Source organism: Phyllostomus hastatus, unplaced genomic scaffold (genome assembly GCF_019186645.2).
Source record: "Phyllostomus hastatus isolate PE091 unplaced genomic scaffold, TTU_PhHast_1.1 phas_contig_150, whole genome shotgun sequence".
Lineage (NCBI taxonomy): Eukaryota > Metazoa > Chordata > Mammalia > Chiroptera > Phyllostomidae > Phyllostomus > Phyllostomus hastatus.
The window spans coordinates 35744894-35762568 of record NW_025333611.1 but is presented as its reverse complement, the minus strand read 5'-3'; the positions used below and the strand labels follow the sequence as shown (position 1 = coordinate 35762568).

Here is a 17675-nt window from a genome sequence, read left to right as displayed (position 1 = left end):
AGGGTATAGAGATTAAACTACTGCTGAAACCAAAGGCAGGAGAGTTTTTAAGCGCTAAGGGAGCTAGTGGAAATGGACTGGAGGACTTCACAGGCACTTTTGTCCATGTGATCACACCATCTGTGTTTGCTAATCTCTGTGGAAGGTAGATTCGCGCCCCCTCAGAGAGCCTGGGAGATGGGGACTCTGTCTTTCTTGATGATTACATTTCCCAGAGGTGGCCCCCAGATCTTTGAGAAAGACATTCCTACATTGTAAGACTGAAAAGAGGCTGGAAGAAGGTCTGTATCTCAAAGAGGCAGAGGAAAATTTACAAGCCTTCTAAAGTAAATGCTCTTTTAAAAAGGGAGGTCAGGGACCTATAGTCTAAAGTTTAGTTGAGTCAAAGGCAACGTTCATGCCATCGTGGGCACCCACTGGTAGACTAGCATATTTTTCCTGATCTAAAAAGATAAGTTCTTTCTTACAGGCAAATAATACACAATCTTAAAATCTTTGAACTTTATATATAAAGGTTGCTTATTAGTAACCTACTAAAGTAGTTATTAACATATAACAGGGATGGCTTTGCAAGAAATTTTGCCATCCAAAGCTTACTGAGTAATAATAATAGAGATACCTGTTGAGTACTTAACCTATGCCAGACATTGTTCCGAGCATGTTTCATAGGGTGTAGAGAACAACCCATGAGTTCTTTTCCCAGAAGCTGTCACTTGTCCAAGATCAGACCGGGAATGGGAGAGCAGATCTCAAAACCAGGCCTGTGACTCCAGAGCCAAGATTTGGCCCAAAATAATTATGCATGGGCACAGGCTGAAAGAATGACACAGGAGCATGCAGGAGAGGCTCACTTCTCCTTCCTTACGTAACTGAAATGTCCCCAGAAACCAGGCCTGTGTCCTCACTGCTTTAACACATCCTACCCCAACCTTGGTTATGCCCTGTCTCTTGTGAGAGAACCATTTCTTTATGCCAGTGGCAAAGGCCTTCTTCCAGTTTCACTTTCATCCTCATTTACTGTGTTGTCTCGGCAGCACTTCCTTTATTTGTGCAGAAATGTTATTAACACGCTGCAGCCCAGCCTGACTGAGAACCATTTTAGACTCCCAGAGTCATTTCACATTCCAGTGGCACAAAGCAGGCCTGGCAGTGGGTGTTCTCGACCTTTCTCCCTGCTTGGACGATTCCATCAATTACCGCTGGTAAAGAGATGAGCAATCACCGTCAGCCACGGTACGACCTCACTGGGCTGCGAGGTGCTGCTTCAGGGAGATACTCGGGCTCTAAGACCTGTGCCAAATCCTGTACAACACAGATACATAAAATCTTCCGTTACATTTTATCGTTTCATCTAAAACATTTAGAAACCTGGGAAATGAAGTGGGGTGCTGAGAAGTTTTCATGAGAGAATTAAAGTCCTTTCAGAACATGTTTGACCCCTCTTTAGTTATCAACTATTTTGAGAGGCATGTGTTAATTAAAAAAAAGTGAATTAGAAATATTTTATTAAGTATCAGGCCCAGGCTACCCCTTGGGAGCCAGCCATCTAGAAGGGCACATGGTCAAGCAGCAAGTACAATATGGTATAACTAGAGCAAAGAGCACTTGTCCAAATTATACAGCTGTTCATGAAGTTATATGTTTATTGCTTGTCTCCCCCACCCAAAAGTTCACTCCATGAGGGCAGGGACTCTGTTTCTTTTGTTGTTCTCTCCGTAGCAATGAACACATTTTAGAAACTCAATAAATATTTTTAAAAGAATAAATCAGGCAGCCACGATGTTGGGGAGGATTGGATCAGGAAAGATTTGGTCAGAATATATTTGAATATTGGTCTACTGACCTAAGAAATTTGCCCATAAGCAAATTAACATTGAACACTGCGTAGCAGCCCTTCTTTTTGTTGGAAGGTCATCAGATAGTAGCTTCTTGCAAAGAGCAGTCCAGACTGCCCTGAGGTTGCTATAGAAATATCAATGATGATCAATAAAAGTTGTTACAGAATCAAAGTCGCTAATCACAGAAGTATATGTCATCCTTCATGTAAAATATCACGTTTATCTCTATGTTTATCTGCCCCATTCCTACACTTTCTACGTTAGTGAATGACATAATACGCATAAAGAATCACGTAAGCTCATTTTAACTCTACCATGAGGTTAAATGGCTGGTTGCTTGAATGTTGGGAGGATAGAAATTAAAAATCAGCTTCAACAACAACTAAGAAATTCTTACACTTTAGTTTTAGCACCGTTATTAAATAGGAATCTACTTGGGTTTTGAAAAGTGTCGTAATAGGAATAAAACCTATGAGTTAAAAAACAGATTCTTTTCCTTCCTCTTTTTTTTGGAAAGTGAGATGTGATTTTGGGCATGATCAGTGCTATCGCTCAGTCGATACATTCCCTCCAGCTGATACAGCACGTTCGTTAATGCCTGTGAAACTTGCGAGGCAACTCTGTTCACACTCCGTTTCCCAAAGGTCTTGAAGGCCTTGTTTGGAAACAATAACTTCTCTCCTTCCTATTGTTATTAGTTATGGTGTGAAAAGTTAAATCACCAGTATAGGGCGTAGTTAAATTATATTGGTATTATTAGACAGGAATAAAGAAGGTGTGACTTGATGACCTCTTAAAATTCTCCTTTGCCTCTTCTCTGTGATAAATTATAAGTAGGAAAAAAGTTTAAGGACATAATGGATACAAAAATTTAGTTAACAGTTTACCCAAAATTTTACAGTTATCTACAGGGGAAGTGAATTGAGTAGGTTCCGACAATCATCCACTATTATCCTAACTATATGTCAGGAAGCGTCTATGTGGCCGCTGTCTGAATGTATTTACATCAGGATTAATCAGGCAAATAGATGAGCAGTCAAGTTCAGTGATCATTAGTGGGTTTTTTATTGGAGTATTATTTTATTTCTCACAGGGTAATTTAAGTTAAGGTATATGGGTTAACTAAAAATGATTATGTGCTATGATAACATTATAAACTGAAATTTGATGAACTTAGTAATTTCTTTCTGATTTTAAATTTCTTTGATATTTGCTTAGGATAGCATGTGTCCAAAATATACCCTGCTGGGAAAACTGCATCACATGATTATCTTATGGTATCTGAAAGTATTTTTAAACAGTATGGAATATACTGTTGGGAACATCTGATTATATATACTATCTGGAAGTTATTTTGTGTAGTCTGACAGATACTTCTTTTTAACTAAAGGAGCTAACAAAATGTAACAGGAAGAAAAGTACCAGTTTTAATGGTACAGATTGCCCAGGAGAGACATTTGGATTCAACCCAGATCGAACTAGCTAATTAAACAAAGGCGCATCATAAAGAGCATTGGCACAGAGCTGAAATGAACACACACCAGTTTATCAGGTCATTTTACACTGGATACCTTTGGCACATGTGACAGATCCGCCCAATCTTCTAGCCAGAGGAGAAGCTACTGTCCCAGGACACTATAGAGTCTGAGGTTGACCCGGCCTTAGGCACAGCCCAGTGCTGGGTCCAGTGCTCTCAACAGCACTGGCTTCCTCATCACTTCTCTGCCCTCGCCTGGGCAGCAAGGGCCGCTTTTCTTTCTGTGGGATTAAATGTGTAAAATGTGAACCTATAGCAAAGGGAACCCAGTGTTGCTACCCTGAGAGAGATCTTGCCCATGAATGAAGCTAATCTGGGTTGAATTTTATGACAAAGTAGGCTAATTGGCCAGAATGTGACTTGTATTCCTCTTTCAGTGAGGACCATGTGGAATACAAGAAAAAGAAATTTTTTTACCATCTTAAATCATTTTTAAGTTCAGTCATGTCAACTATATTCACTATGCTGTGCAACAAACCTCTAGAATTTTTTCATCTCGTGAAACAAAAGTCTATGCCCATTGAACAACTCCCCATCCCCGACCCCCAGCCCCTGGAGACTACGATTCTATTGAGGAGTTTCTGTTTATATGAGTTTCCCTACTTCAGATACTTCAGAGAAGTGGGATGGTGCAGTAGTTGTCTTTCTGTGACTGGCTTATTTCACTTAGTATAATGTTCTCAAGATTCATCTATGTTGTAGTGTGTGAGAGGATTTCAAAAGAGAGACTTTAAACTTTTTTTTAGTTACTTTAAAGAGCTATTCAAGAACATTAATGCCCCCAGGCAACTTAAATTCATAAAACAATCAAAGTTTCTGGGACTGAAAATAGCTGGAAAATGCAGTCCTCACTTTTCATTTTTCAAATTCAAATTTGTTCAAAGCACTATAGTTATTTAAAATAATCTTCAAATCACACCTACAGCCTTTGGACTACAAGTTTTCAACACCTGGTGCTTTTAAGTACACTTTGGGATGAATTAAAATAAAAAAACAACAAAGTGAGACAAAATATTTTATTTTTAATTTTTGCATATAGTTTTAATTAAACCCTTTTTAAGATAATGATTGATTTACAAGCAATTGTAAAAAAAAGCAATGGAAAGAAATTCCATGTACCCTTCACTACTTTCCCCCAGGGACAAAATCCTGCAAAGCAGTAGTTAAATACCACAGCTGGGAGAGTGGCACCGGTGGGTTCACCTGGTCTCGTTCACAGTCTTCCGCTGTGCTCACATTTATTTGTGTGTTTATGTGCACACACACACATGTACTTAGTTCCATGAGATTTTATTACATGTTGCACAGTAAATTTTTAGAGTTTGAGGATTTGATCTGGCTATTTCCAAGGTGTCATTATTCTTATAAATCTTAGCACAACAGTGCTTTTAATTTTATGGGACAACTTATTCGGGCTATACTCTTTCCCATTTTTAGTCTCTCTATAATTATGAAAGATGCATGTGTATTTTTTACTAATTGGAATTAGGGACTGTTTTCATTGCATCATTACCACTAGCAAAGTAGGACACAGCCTAAGGATGTTGCCGTTAATATTTGAAGACAATAATTGAGGAAAAGTAATAGTTTGGACTTGAAATTTTTTTCTTTGGCTTAGAACTATTACACTTACTGATCTTAAAGAATAAAAGATCATTGGGCATTTGCATTAAGGGCAATCAAACTTTTCATGTGGTCATGTACTACTGCATAACTAGATCACAGGGAATAGAATGAGATTACATATTTGGAAAGCAAATTAACCAACCCTGAGGTACAAATACACCATTATATTTTATACCACTCTAATGATTTATTTCCTTTTCTACCTTCGTAAATTATTCACATTTGCAGAGTCTGTACTTTGTGGAACAAGAACCCTTCCTTTTCTCAAATCCTCCTTAATCTCACACACAGGAAGAGATTCAAGGAGAATTTTATAATTTAGAATTTTATAATTTAGGTTCTATCTTTGTAGGAAAAATGGAATGGCATAATGAGAACAAAATAACTTGCACTAAATCGGAAAAGCCTTCTTTACACAAATGAAGGAAATTTTCTCCTTCATAGAAAAAATAAATGCAACTATGAAAGATGTTTGTGAACAGCTCTCCAATCATGGACTGGCCTCTTATTTCCCCTTCATTTCAGTAGCGACCTCATGATGTCATTCAGTTTTTAAGTTTTTAATCGATGATCAGAAATCAAATGATGGCCATACTGAGCATAATCTGAATGATTATTTTCTGAGGAAAACTTAACCAAGGTCATTTTAGTTTATTCATTCCATACCCACACTAATAATAATAGTAAACACAAATAGCAACTACAGTAGAATAATAGCTAACTCATAACTCAAATAGCAGTTACTGTATGCCAAATACTCCTCTAAGTCCTGAGTTGTTTCTGTAATCCATCGTACTCTTCCTTTTAAATCTACACTTTTGCCTGTTTTTGCTTTAAAATATACCTGTCCCAATATACCTTTCAGTGTTCCCTGGGTTGTGTACGTCGTATGCATGGGGGTCTGCAGCCAGTATGTCAGCACCACTTCTCACCCGGAACTCTCCGTTTCTCCTCCACCTCACAGCTCCCCTAATTGTCATGTTTTTTTCTCCCTGCTGAGCTTTCCACAGTGTCTATTTTTTCCTTCTGATTTTGTTTTCATGTCTGCAATAGTTTATTTCTTATTCTTTATTTCCTAGTTCTGTGAGCTAACATCACTTCTCAGCAGCACATACATCCCTGAGGGCTTATATTTCTACTCTGTTGTTTTCAGACATAGAGGAAAATGCCTCTTACGTGTTGTAAAGCAGTAGCTTTGTGTTTTCCTCACTTTCATCCCTTTGGTTTTTAGTTTAGTTTTATTTTTGTGGGGGGCAGGTGGGGAGGATAGTTTTTCATCTAGGTTTTTTAAAAAGATTTATTTATTTTTTAGAGAGAGGGGAAGGGAGAGGGAAGAGAGGGAAACACAGATGTGTGGTTGCCTCTCACACACCCCAAAATGAGGACTGGCTAGCAACCCAGGCATGTGCCCTGAAGAGGAATCGAACTGGCAACCCTGTGGTTCGCAGGTCGGCATTCAATCTACTGAACCACACCAGCCAGGGCTTAGTTTTTCTTGTTTTTGTTTTTTTAAATAGAGACTTTGTGTTAGAGCTGTACTCTTTCCCTCTTTTTAGAAAACATACTCATCACTGGAAAATTACTCTCCCCTAGACAAGCCCTTCACCGTAGACTTGTTTTTTTCATTAAATCTATTGGGGCAACATTGGTTAATAAGTTCTATATTGGTTATATAGGTTTCAAGTGGACATTTCTATGACACATGATCTGTATATTGCATTGTGTGCTCACCACCCAAAGTCAGATCTCCTTCTATCACCATAGACTTATTTTGGCAGAGACATTTGTTACAGTCCTAGGCTTGCTGATCTCCACAAGAAAAGGCACTGGTCCTCTCTGCTGTCTCAGATTAAACCTGCTTCATGAAAACATGGCTTAACTGTTTAACTCTCTGCTTTCTGTGCCTCTGTCTCCCCCACTTCCTGTCTACTGTTGTCAGCAACAAAACATTTCCACCAGGGCTTATCCACCAGCCCCAGTCACCTCAGTCCCTGCTCCCACACTCATGTGCATGGAATCAGTGTACGCCCGACATTGGCAGGCAGGGTACAGGGTCCCACAGAAGTCACACCATTGAGTGTGAATGTATCACACATGAAGGGCAGCAATTTGAACATTTCACTAAAATCTCATATGGTGTGCCAGAGTGTAATATTGTCATGTTACAGAATTACATCCTTGTGGTTTTGTAATAAAAGATTTTTATGTAATAAAAAGGGGTGTTATTTGTGCTGGACCCTATATTTCACCCTCCCCCCCGCAGTATTCCTGGGATCTGCTGCTCTTGAACCCTTGAACTCTGGGAGCTGCTCACATTGCTCTGCTCGGCGTTTTGTCTCAACTTTGCTGCAGATGATCCTGCTCAGCCCCATCAGCTTTTGGAAATGCTACACATATTTTAGTGACTACATTTTGTTCCAGGGTCTCCCAAAGCTGGAGGTTGCTGTATTTTATTTTTAACATTCCCTATGTCTTTTTAAAACTAGCCTTATTAAGGAATAATTCATATTCTACAAAATCCCCCCCTCATAAGTGTACAGTGGAATAATGTTAAGTAAATGTATCCATTGGTGCCACCATTACCACAGTGTAGTTTTATGAACTTTGCCTTGCTCCAAAGTTGCATTGTGCCTGGTTGAGGTCAACGCCTTAGTGTTCCTTTTAAGATTTTAATTGTTGAAACAGAAGTCCTTAATTTATATGGCTGATATCACCCCAGAAATTACCTGTGCTATGTTTTTGATATTAATTAATCTAAAGGGAAAATGGAAGTTTAATAGAGTAGAAGGTTAATAACACACAGCTATATTTTGGCATTTACTCTTCCAGCCCCTGACTTTTGTGATAGATTTGATTTATGGCTCCTCAGATAATGTCCTTCCCAGAGGGTACCATGTTGAGTGGTGGCCCTGAAGCTCTGGGGCCAGTCAGGGCACACTGCTGTGATTCTGCTGCTGTGACCCGATCTCCCTCTTCCGAGTAAGGCTCTGCAGGTACCGCCACCTCCACGGAAAGTGCTGTAAAGGAGAGGAAACCACCTTAAAGTGGAGGTCCTGAACTATTTCAAACAAAGTAATATAACTTCAAAAGTAAATTTTAACTTTCAAACAATTTTGCTACTTTCAAAATTTAGTAGCAAAGCTGGCTACATCTCCTAGCTTTAGTGATAATGTCATTATTTTCATTGGACCCTTGGTTAAAACAATCCTCTTAAACCTTGGTTTCCTGAAGTTCCTAGAATAACTTACCTTTCTTCAAGCAAAATGTTGAGGACTTTTGTGAGCAGAAGGTGCCTCAATGGCATGTTAGATACAGTGAATCACTTAGTACAGGGGTGTCAAACTCATTTCCACTGGGGGCCACATCAGCCTCCTGGTTGCCTTCAAAGGGCCAAATGTAATTTCAACTCCTGAACAGTCAAGGAGTAGTTCCATTTATACAGTCTTTAAATTATTTCAGCCCTTCCAAGGCAAACGCAAGGCTGATGTTGACCCCAGTGGAAATGAGTTTGACACCCCTACCTTAGCGTATATGGTCATATTATAACTTCCAGGCATTCCCAGAAATGAACGAAGATGAAGCAAGCCAACTGAAGGGCACCATTCTCATTCTCTGAAAACTCCCAGCTAAAAAAGAGCAATCTCAGGGATGGCAGGTCCCTGAATTACTGTTTATCCACAATTATCATTTATGAAGTGTTTTCTGTGTGCCAGACACAATGCTAAGCATTGCATATGTATTTGTTCTTCCTGAGAAACAGGTTAATGAATATTGAGATAGTTGGCATTTTCTCTTTTATAGATAAGGTCACTGAGATTTGGAGATTGGCTAAGAAATAGATTAGAGGTTGTGGAGCCGGTACTCAGATTCTAACCCAGCGGGCTCCGTAGCCAGACTCCTGTGGAGCATTCTCATGTCTATCCTGTGTAGCTTGCACCTCCCTACATATAAAAGGAGAAGACTTGGATATGCTCTGTGCTTCTTAATGGAAAATATGACAAATCCAAGATGTCCTCATTATTACTGTACTACCTGGAGTATGTTTTGTTTTGTTCTGTTTTTAACCTGGAGTAGTTTTAATGTGCTGTTTTTCATGATTGCTCCCATCACTATCTTCGTCTGCTTATAATATTTCTGCAAAGGAGCACATTAGAAAGATAAGCACTATAGAGACAGCTTGGGTTGTAAGTGATGAGCGATGCAAGTTAGTGAAACATTTTAATGCTAAGGTATTATTTCTTCTATAACAAAATGTCACCTTTATCAGATTGTGCAGTATCCCTAAAGGAGCTAGATAAGCCTGCAGTTTAACAGCTTACCTCGGAGCAGTGTTTCCTATTTAATCCATAATGTTTCCTTCTTACATAGTAAAGCATGCCTCAAGAAAAAATAGTTTCAGATAACCAATATTCTAGAAGTGGTATAATTAGTAGTCTATCTGTCATCAGAAAATTTTAAAAAAACTTCTTGCATAGAAAGAAAAATATGTATGGAAAACTATATAAAGTAAAACATGGAAAAGATTTCAGGTGAAAAATAATAATATTACAAAAATGGAGATATAACAGCCCGCTGCATATTATGGATCTAATTTGATTTAACAAAAATCATAGTTTCAAATAGCAATTGGCCTTTGTTTTCAGGAAAAAATTATTGGATGTAATTGAACTAAGTCTTGAATCAAATCTAAAATCCTTCTCAAAATACATACTGTTATAGTCTCAAGTTGAAGGATGTTCATTTGAAAAATTTGGGTATGGAAAACAACCAGGCAAAATACTGGAGATAAAGAGTCTGCTATGGTCTTGGTCTCACTCCTTTTAGGTCACCTTCTCTAGGGACACTTCTGTGATATATTTTCTCTTGTTCTCCTCTCTCTCTCAATCTGTTTGTCTGTCTGTCTGTCTCTTCTTTCTCTCCATCCCTACCACCATATTCACACACACATTTATGTACATACATATGAGAAAAATCTACCTAATTCTACATTCATGTATATGTACACTTTTAAAATTGTCTTTTATTAATTGGAGTATAACAGACAAACACATCCTAAGTTCAGTGAATGTTCACAAATTGAATGAATACATTTAACCATGACCTAGATCAACATTAACAGCACTCTAAATCTCCCAGCTCTCTTCCTTGACATTTAATCACAGCATAGATTAGCTTTACTTGCTTCTGAATATAAATAGTATCAAGCAACTGTATTTTTTTTGTATATGGCTTCTTGTTTGTGAGATTTGCCCACATTGTTGTGAGTAGTAGTGTTTCATTTTTTTAATTGATGTCTTGTTTTCCACTAAATGAATATACTATATTTATTCTACTCTTGATGTACAATTACATTACTTTCAGTTTGGGAGTATTTTGAATAATGCTACCATGAAAATTCTTACTTATTTTTAGATGTATGAATGTGTGCATTTGTATCAGATGCATATCTAAGAGTAGAATTACTGAGTTACAGGTTTTAGCTGATACAGTTTTCCACACGGTTGAACCAAATTTCATTCTCACCAGCCATTCGTGAGAGTTCCAAATCCTGACAGTCCATTATCAGTCTGTTGAGTTTTAGCCATTCTTGTGGATCTATAATGTTATCACATCATGACTTTAAGTTGTCTTACCCTGATGATGAATAACTCACAAATGTTTTTGGATGTTTATCATGTACTTGCATATTCTCTTTTCTGAAGTGCTCATTCAGGTTTTCTTCTCATTTTGCATTGAGTTTGTCCTTCTTTCTTACTAATTTGTATGGGTTCAATATATACATATTCTGGGTATGAGTCCTTTTTTGTAAGATCTATTAAAAATGTTTTCTCCCACTCTATAGTTTTTCTTTTATAATTGCTTAATGGTGTTTTTGAGGAACAGAGTTCTTAATTATAAAGCAGCCCAATTTACAATCTATTTTTTAATGCTCAAACACAGTATAGATTTGAAGGCTCTCTAAGGGAGCACAAACACCTATAAGACATGAAGTGAAAGCCTGTTCAACTGAAGTTCCTCCTGCAAGACAAAAGTTAGAAAAGTTTGGAACGTTTTTTGCTAAGTATACCCATATATTTTCATCTCATTTGAATGGGATAAGTTGTCCATGACATGAGGTTGAACAAAAGCCGATCTATTTTTGTGATTAGTACATTGTATTATATTTAAGAAATCTTCACCTAACCAAAAGTCATATATTTGCTTGTGTTAACTTTCATAAATTGTATTTGTTTACCTTTTATATCCATATTAACAATTTAGTGGAGATTTTTTAAATTGTGGAATGTAGGGGGTCAGTTTTTACTATTTTTCATATGAATATCCCAATGACCTTGTACTATTTACCTAAAAGACCACCTTCTTTCACTCTCTAGTGCCATATTTATTATAAGTCAAGACATAAGTCCTAAGTCATATGTGTGTTTGTTTTTGGATTATTTTGATCCCTTGTTCCATTTATCCTTGTATCAATAGCCTACTTTCTACCTTTAACTTTGTATTTGTAGCATTTTTAAGATTTTTCTGAGTGTCCTTGCCTTTTCATTTCTATGTAAATTTGAGAATCAACTTGGTAATATTAATAGCAACTTTTTATGATGGGATTTGTACCCAAATTGCACTGAATCTATATATCAAGTGGGAAGAATTGGTATCTCACGGTATATGCTAAACAAATATTTGCAAATATATTCCAGCCATATGTAAAGAGGATAACATATTGGGATTAAGATGAGTTAGTGAAGGAATACCAGATGGTTTCATGTTAGAAAATCAACCAGTGCAACCATAACACACAAAAAAAGACATCACAGAATCTTCTCAATGGGTACAGAAAAAAAATAATTTGCTCAACATCAAACTTCACTCACAACAAAACTCCTTGTAAACCAGAACTCCTTGTAATAAGAAGGGACTTCTTTAATGTTTTAACAAGAACTATTGACTCTGGGATTGGACCAAGGATTCTGCTATTCCACATTTTGCTGAAAATCCTGGCCAGTGACAAGGAAAATAACTTGGACTTTTTACTTAGCAGCTGGCTTCTGCAGAGTTAGAGTGCCAAGAGATAAGAGTTGCTGATCTGGAAACTGTCAGTGTCACTTCTGTTGTGATCTGTTAGCTAAGGTAGTCACATAGTCACCCAAATTTAAGAGAAGGGGACAGAGACCCTACCTTCTGATGGGAGGAGTGTCAAAGAATTTATCATCACCAATCCGCCAGAAGTTCTCATATGTCAGGAGCTATTTATTTTTTAGATAAAATGTGACCTCCTACTTGGTTGGGATAACTTGAGTTCCAGTTTGATTGAACATAAAATTGTGACTCATTAATTGGCTCCTTTAGGGTCATCTTAGACTGTGCTTGACTGTGTTTCAGCACTGAGTGATGCTGTGGTGTGTGTTATGGCAAGATTCATTCTTTCACTACTTAGAACCAAGTGGACTCTGTTTGCTTATTTTATTTCATTTTTCTCTTTGCCTGATTGCACACATATATCTGCCTTCATTTTAAGGGTAGTATGTCCCTGAGACATATTTTACATACATATGTTTATCTCCTTTAACAGCTCTTTAATAGTATTAAGTAGATATCCCAACTTTTAAATCTGTATTAAATATATGAATGATGTGGAGGTATATGTTATGTGCTTGTGTGTGTGTGTGTGTGTGTGTGTGTGTGTGTGTATCAACTTTTACCCTCTCATATTTCTATTATTTTGGTCAATTTTCTCATCTCTTCTATCTGTGCTTTCCACAAATCTCTTTTTATGCTTCTTGTAATGTAATGATCAGTGGTTTTGTTATCTTCCTTAAGTTCATTTATTCATTCCTTGAGTTCTTTTTATAGAGATTGTAGTTTTTTAAATTTATTTGATTGGTCCATAACTTTCACTTGCTTTGGATATGTATTCTTAAGTTCACAGTATTTCTTTCCTCTATATTCATTAATATATTCATGGATTCCCCCCCTCCACCTCGTCCTTTGGTAGTTTCCTTGAGTAGGTGTGATGGAGGTTTCTTAGTTGATTGGCAGAGGAGGAATCAGCTGGCAGTTTGAGGTGTGATCTCATAGCTCAACATTTTCCTGGTTTTTGTTTCTGTCTGAAGGAGTGAGCTTGTTCTACACTAGCAGAGAGACTTTCTGGTGCAGAAGGATGTCAAGTGTGTCTAATTTAGGATATGATCCTTTAAATCAGGAGCATAGATCAACACAGTTTCTGTCCCGCCTTACTTTACCACAAACCTATTCTGTAGGGATAGTATATCAGGGTACTGAATAAAATTTACATCTGCTGTGGGGGCGATATTGTCATTCCAAGCGACAGGGCATTGGGTTCACACCTCAGGTGAGCCCCCCACTTTGGAAAATCCATGCTGTACCCACTTGCCTCTCACAGTGACCCATTGTAGGGTTATAGATGTATTCAACTCCTGTTTTCTTTGATATTTTAGGTTGATTTCAGAATGAGTAGAGGGACAAAGATTCTTTACATTGAAATATAAAGCTGGAGGTTAGTGTGCAGTATTAGCCTATGGATTGACAAGTTAGTTTGCAGTATTTTGAGCATGTAGTTTTGACGTTTTAAAACTCTTTTTATTTCTTTTAAGTACAAATTGTACAAGTCATTTTGTTATGAAATTCCATATATAATTAACATTAAATATTTTAATTGTAATGTTTTAGTTTATTGTTTTATTTCTTTTAAAATTTATTCTAACATCCAGATTTCCTTTTGATTTTCAGATGCAGCAACTGTTCCATGAAAATTATGAACACAATCGAAAGGGTTATATTCAAGACCTTCACAATAGCAAAATCCATGCAGCCATAACCCTTCATCCCAACAAAAGGCCGGCCTACCAATACAGGCTGCATAATTACATGCTCAGCCGCAAGATCTCTGAACTTCGCTACCGCACCATCCAGCTTCACAGGGAGAGCGCACTGATGAGCAAGCTCAGTAACAGCGAAGTGAGCAAAGAGGACCAGCAGCTGGGAGTGATGCCTTCGTTCAACCACTTACAGCCTCGAGAGAGGGACGAGGTGATAGAATGGGAGTTCCTGACAGGAAAGCTTCTTTACTCAGCCTCTGAGAACCAGCCTCCACGACAGAGTATCAGCAGCATCCTTAGAACAGCACTGGATGACACCGTCCTGCAGGTGATGGAGATGATCAATGAGAATGCCAAGAGTAGGGGACGACTCATTGACTTCAAAGAAATCCAATATGGCTATCGCAGGGTGCACCCCATGTATGGGGTAGAGTATATTTTGGATCTACTCCTTTTATACAAAAGGCACAAGGGAAGGAAGCTAACAGTGCCAGTCAGACGGCATGCCTACCTCCAGCAGGTGTTCAGCAAGCCTTTCTTTAGAGAAACTGAAGACCTAGATGTCCACAGTCTCGTGGAGAGCATCAACAGCGATGTGCAGTCCTTCTCCTTTATGTCTGATTCTTTAAAGATCTTGTCCTCTTTTCAAGGTGCCAAAGCAATGGCAGGGCACAATGAAAAGAAAATCCACATTCTTGTTCCTCTCGTTGGAAGGTATGACATTTTCTTGAGGTTCATGGAGAACTTTGAAAATACTTGTCTTATCCCAGAGCAGAATGTAAAACTGGTCATCATCCTATTTAGTAGGGATTCTGGCCAAGATTCCAACAAGCATCTTGAGCTGATAAAAGACTATCAGAGCAGGTACCCTAAAGCCGAAGTGACCCTGATCCCCATGCAGGGAGAGTTTTCCAGAGGTCTGGGTCTTGAAGTGGCTTCTGCTCAGTTTGACAATGATACTTTGCTGCTATTTTGTGATGTTGACTTGATCTTCAGAGGAGACTTTCTCCAGCGATGTAGAGACAACACAATTCAGGGACAACAGGTGTACTACCCCATCATCTTTAGCCAGTATGATCCAAAGGTAACAAGTGGAGGAAACCCTCCTCCTGATGATGACTTTGTCTTCTCAAAAAAGACTGGATTTTGGAGAGACTATGGATATGGAATTACCTGTATTTATAAAAGTGATCTTCTGGGTGCAGGTGGATTTGATACCTCAATACAGGGCTGGGGACTGGAAGATGTAGATCTCTACAATAAAGTTATTCTATCCGGCTTAATGCCCTTCAGAAGTCAAGAAGTAGGAGTGGTGCATATTTTCCATCCAGTGCATTGTGACCCTAACTTGGACCCTAAGCAGTATAAGATGTGCTTAGGATCCAAGGCAAGTACTTTTGCCTCAACCATGCAACTGGCTGAAATCTGGTTGGAAAAACATTTGGGTGTCAGGTACAATCGAACTCTCTCCTGACAGTCCAGGCAATGTGTGTTGCCTTTTTAAAGGGGAGTTTACCTCATTGTTGGTTTTTGTTGTTGTTTTTATTTTATTATTGTTATTTTTATTATTATAATTATTATTGTCATAAATTTATTTTGTTGTCCTGGTCTTAAACAACTCTTGGTCGTCTTCCAAAGGATGTTTGTCGACCTCAAGCAAGAGGAGTCTGCAATTCACTGATTTTTCAGATTTCTACTGAAGTCAATATGTGTATTACGTTTATCTATCTTTATTTGAGATTGAGTTAAATCGTGGCAATCAAATGACTTTTGAAACTCATTCACCATGAGAGACAGCTTAGAAGAATGTTCTCCTGGGTCTTACAGATGCAATATCGACTTTTATTTTGTCAAATTCAATGTGACACAAATATTAACTGGTGAAAGGTACCACAAAAGTGCTTTATGCTTCCTATGGGGAAGGGACTCTGTAACATAAACTTGAGTTTTGTAATTTATACAAGGACTTAAATATATATACAATAATTTTCTTCATCTTTAGAATTTTTAAAGTAAATGAACACTTATGATTGTATGTTTATTTTTTAAAAAAATGTTTTAAAAATCGAGGAGTTTTGTTCCACAAGCAACCGGTACTGGCTACCCTGGTCTTAAGAAAATTATGTCCTCCTCACAGCTGTCTGCTATAAATGCGAATGAACTTTATTTTCTCAAGGAAATATGATTTAATTAAATATTCATGTACATTTTAGAAGCTTTATGAAACCATGTCCTTCATTTGCTGGCAAGAAGATAACGATGACAGAACCTGGTTATTTATAATAAAACACAGGTATAACAGTATTCTTTTTCAAAAACCCTGGAAATGTTGTGCTGTTTCTTTTCAGTCACATTCAATGTGTTTCTTAGAGCGGTTAGAGTCGCCGAAATGTGCTTGCTTCACCGACTGGAAAAGTTAATGAGAGACTGTGGGCATGCTATTTGTATTATCATGCTTTAAGTTCTAGCCTCTATAAGTGATTAAAATGAGCAGTTTCTTTATTCGATAATTTTCAGGCCGGGAGAAGCATTTCTCCTCAACCTCTTCAGCTCTGTAATCAACCTGAACCCAGAATAAGTCAGAAACAGCCTGTAATGCGGATTGTAGATGGCTCAAAGATACATACACACACAAAAAATCAATGGGGAACTGATGAATATAAAATTAATTTTACAATTATAATTGTGCAATTATATAAACCACATAGGAAAATATCTCATTTAATTTCACGTATCATTCTTTCTTAAAACTGAATCAATGGTTTCCAGTTTGTAGAAAACATAATTTTTTCAAGCAAGAAAATGAAAATCCATGCAAGAAGAGGTTCCAGTCCCTATCCACCTGGATCTGTCCCACCACTCATAACCACTGTTTGGGTGCCTGTGTGTTTGTGTACATGTGTGTTTGGGTGCATGTCTGTGTGCATGTCTGTTTGGGTGCATGTTCATTTGCATGCATGTCTTTCCAGAGCTGCTTAAGCAGAAAAGCCACCTACTTTTTTTCAACCTTTATGTATACAAATTGTAGCACAGTCTACATACTGTTCTGCACTTGGACTTTCTTTTTTTCACACAATTAAGAGTAAAATTTGCATTAAAATAGATTTGAAAGTGATTGTTATAAATTGCTACCATTATGTGGAGCTGAGGGCAACAGGCCATGGAGCGTTTGCCTCAGTGAGGGCAGCCCCTTGCAGCGAAGACATTTTAGGGGCCTCAAAACAATGACATTGCTCAATATTGCAGTAAACACCATGGCACTCTTCTGGACTGTAACATGTAATCTTCATAATGCCGCATTCATTAGAAAGGAATTAATGGCACTTTTGGAGATTAAAAAATTTGACAAGGCCAACAGTTCAAAACTGATGCCTGCTCTGATATTGTCTCTGGCCTCCACAAACCTTAACTTTAATGGCTTATTTTCTTACATGGTGTGACTTAGCTCTTTTGTAGATTTTATTTTCTTGGACAAGTGTATATGTTTTAATTTTTTTAGTTGAACAGTATATCTGTTAACCTGCAGTAAAAATAGTCATTTGGGAAGATATATTACTAAATTACAATTATTAATAATTTTATTAATGAAGAAAAATTGGGGTCTGCTCTTTCCTTTAACTTAGACAATGGAAATAACAGGGTTTTACTGAGGAATAAATAGCAACACTTCATTTAAAACACCTCAAGCCTTAGAGCCGTGGGGCAGCTGCCCAGGGAGGAAGTGGCATTCTCCCGCTACACTGGTGAAATTATACTGATGAAGCAAGGGAATTCAGAGATCTCCTTTGAACATACTCACTATACTGAAATTCATATAGGTGCATTTAAATTCTGTTTTAT

At 37.7% G+C, this 17675-nt stretch overlaps 1 protein-coding gene across 2 annotated transcripts in view; it reads left to right on the top strand.

The window, feature by feature from the left end:
* Positions 1 to 16139, top strand: part of CHSY3 (chondroitin sulfate synthase 3) — a 242047-nt gene extending 225908 nt beyond the window's left edge. For both annotated transcript variants that reach the window (XM_045825537.1, XM_045825529.1), the window contains one exon: positions 13747 to 16139. In XM_045825537.1, the coding sequence (XP_045681493.1) occupies positions 13747 to 15309 (1563 nt within the window). In that variant the 3' untranslated portion in view covers positions 15310 to 16139. The remainder of the gene's footprint in view (positions 1 to 13746) is intronic.
* The last annotated feature ends 1536 nt before the right edge of the window (positions 16140 to 17675 follow it).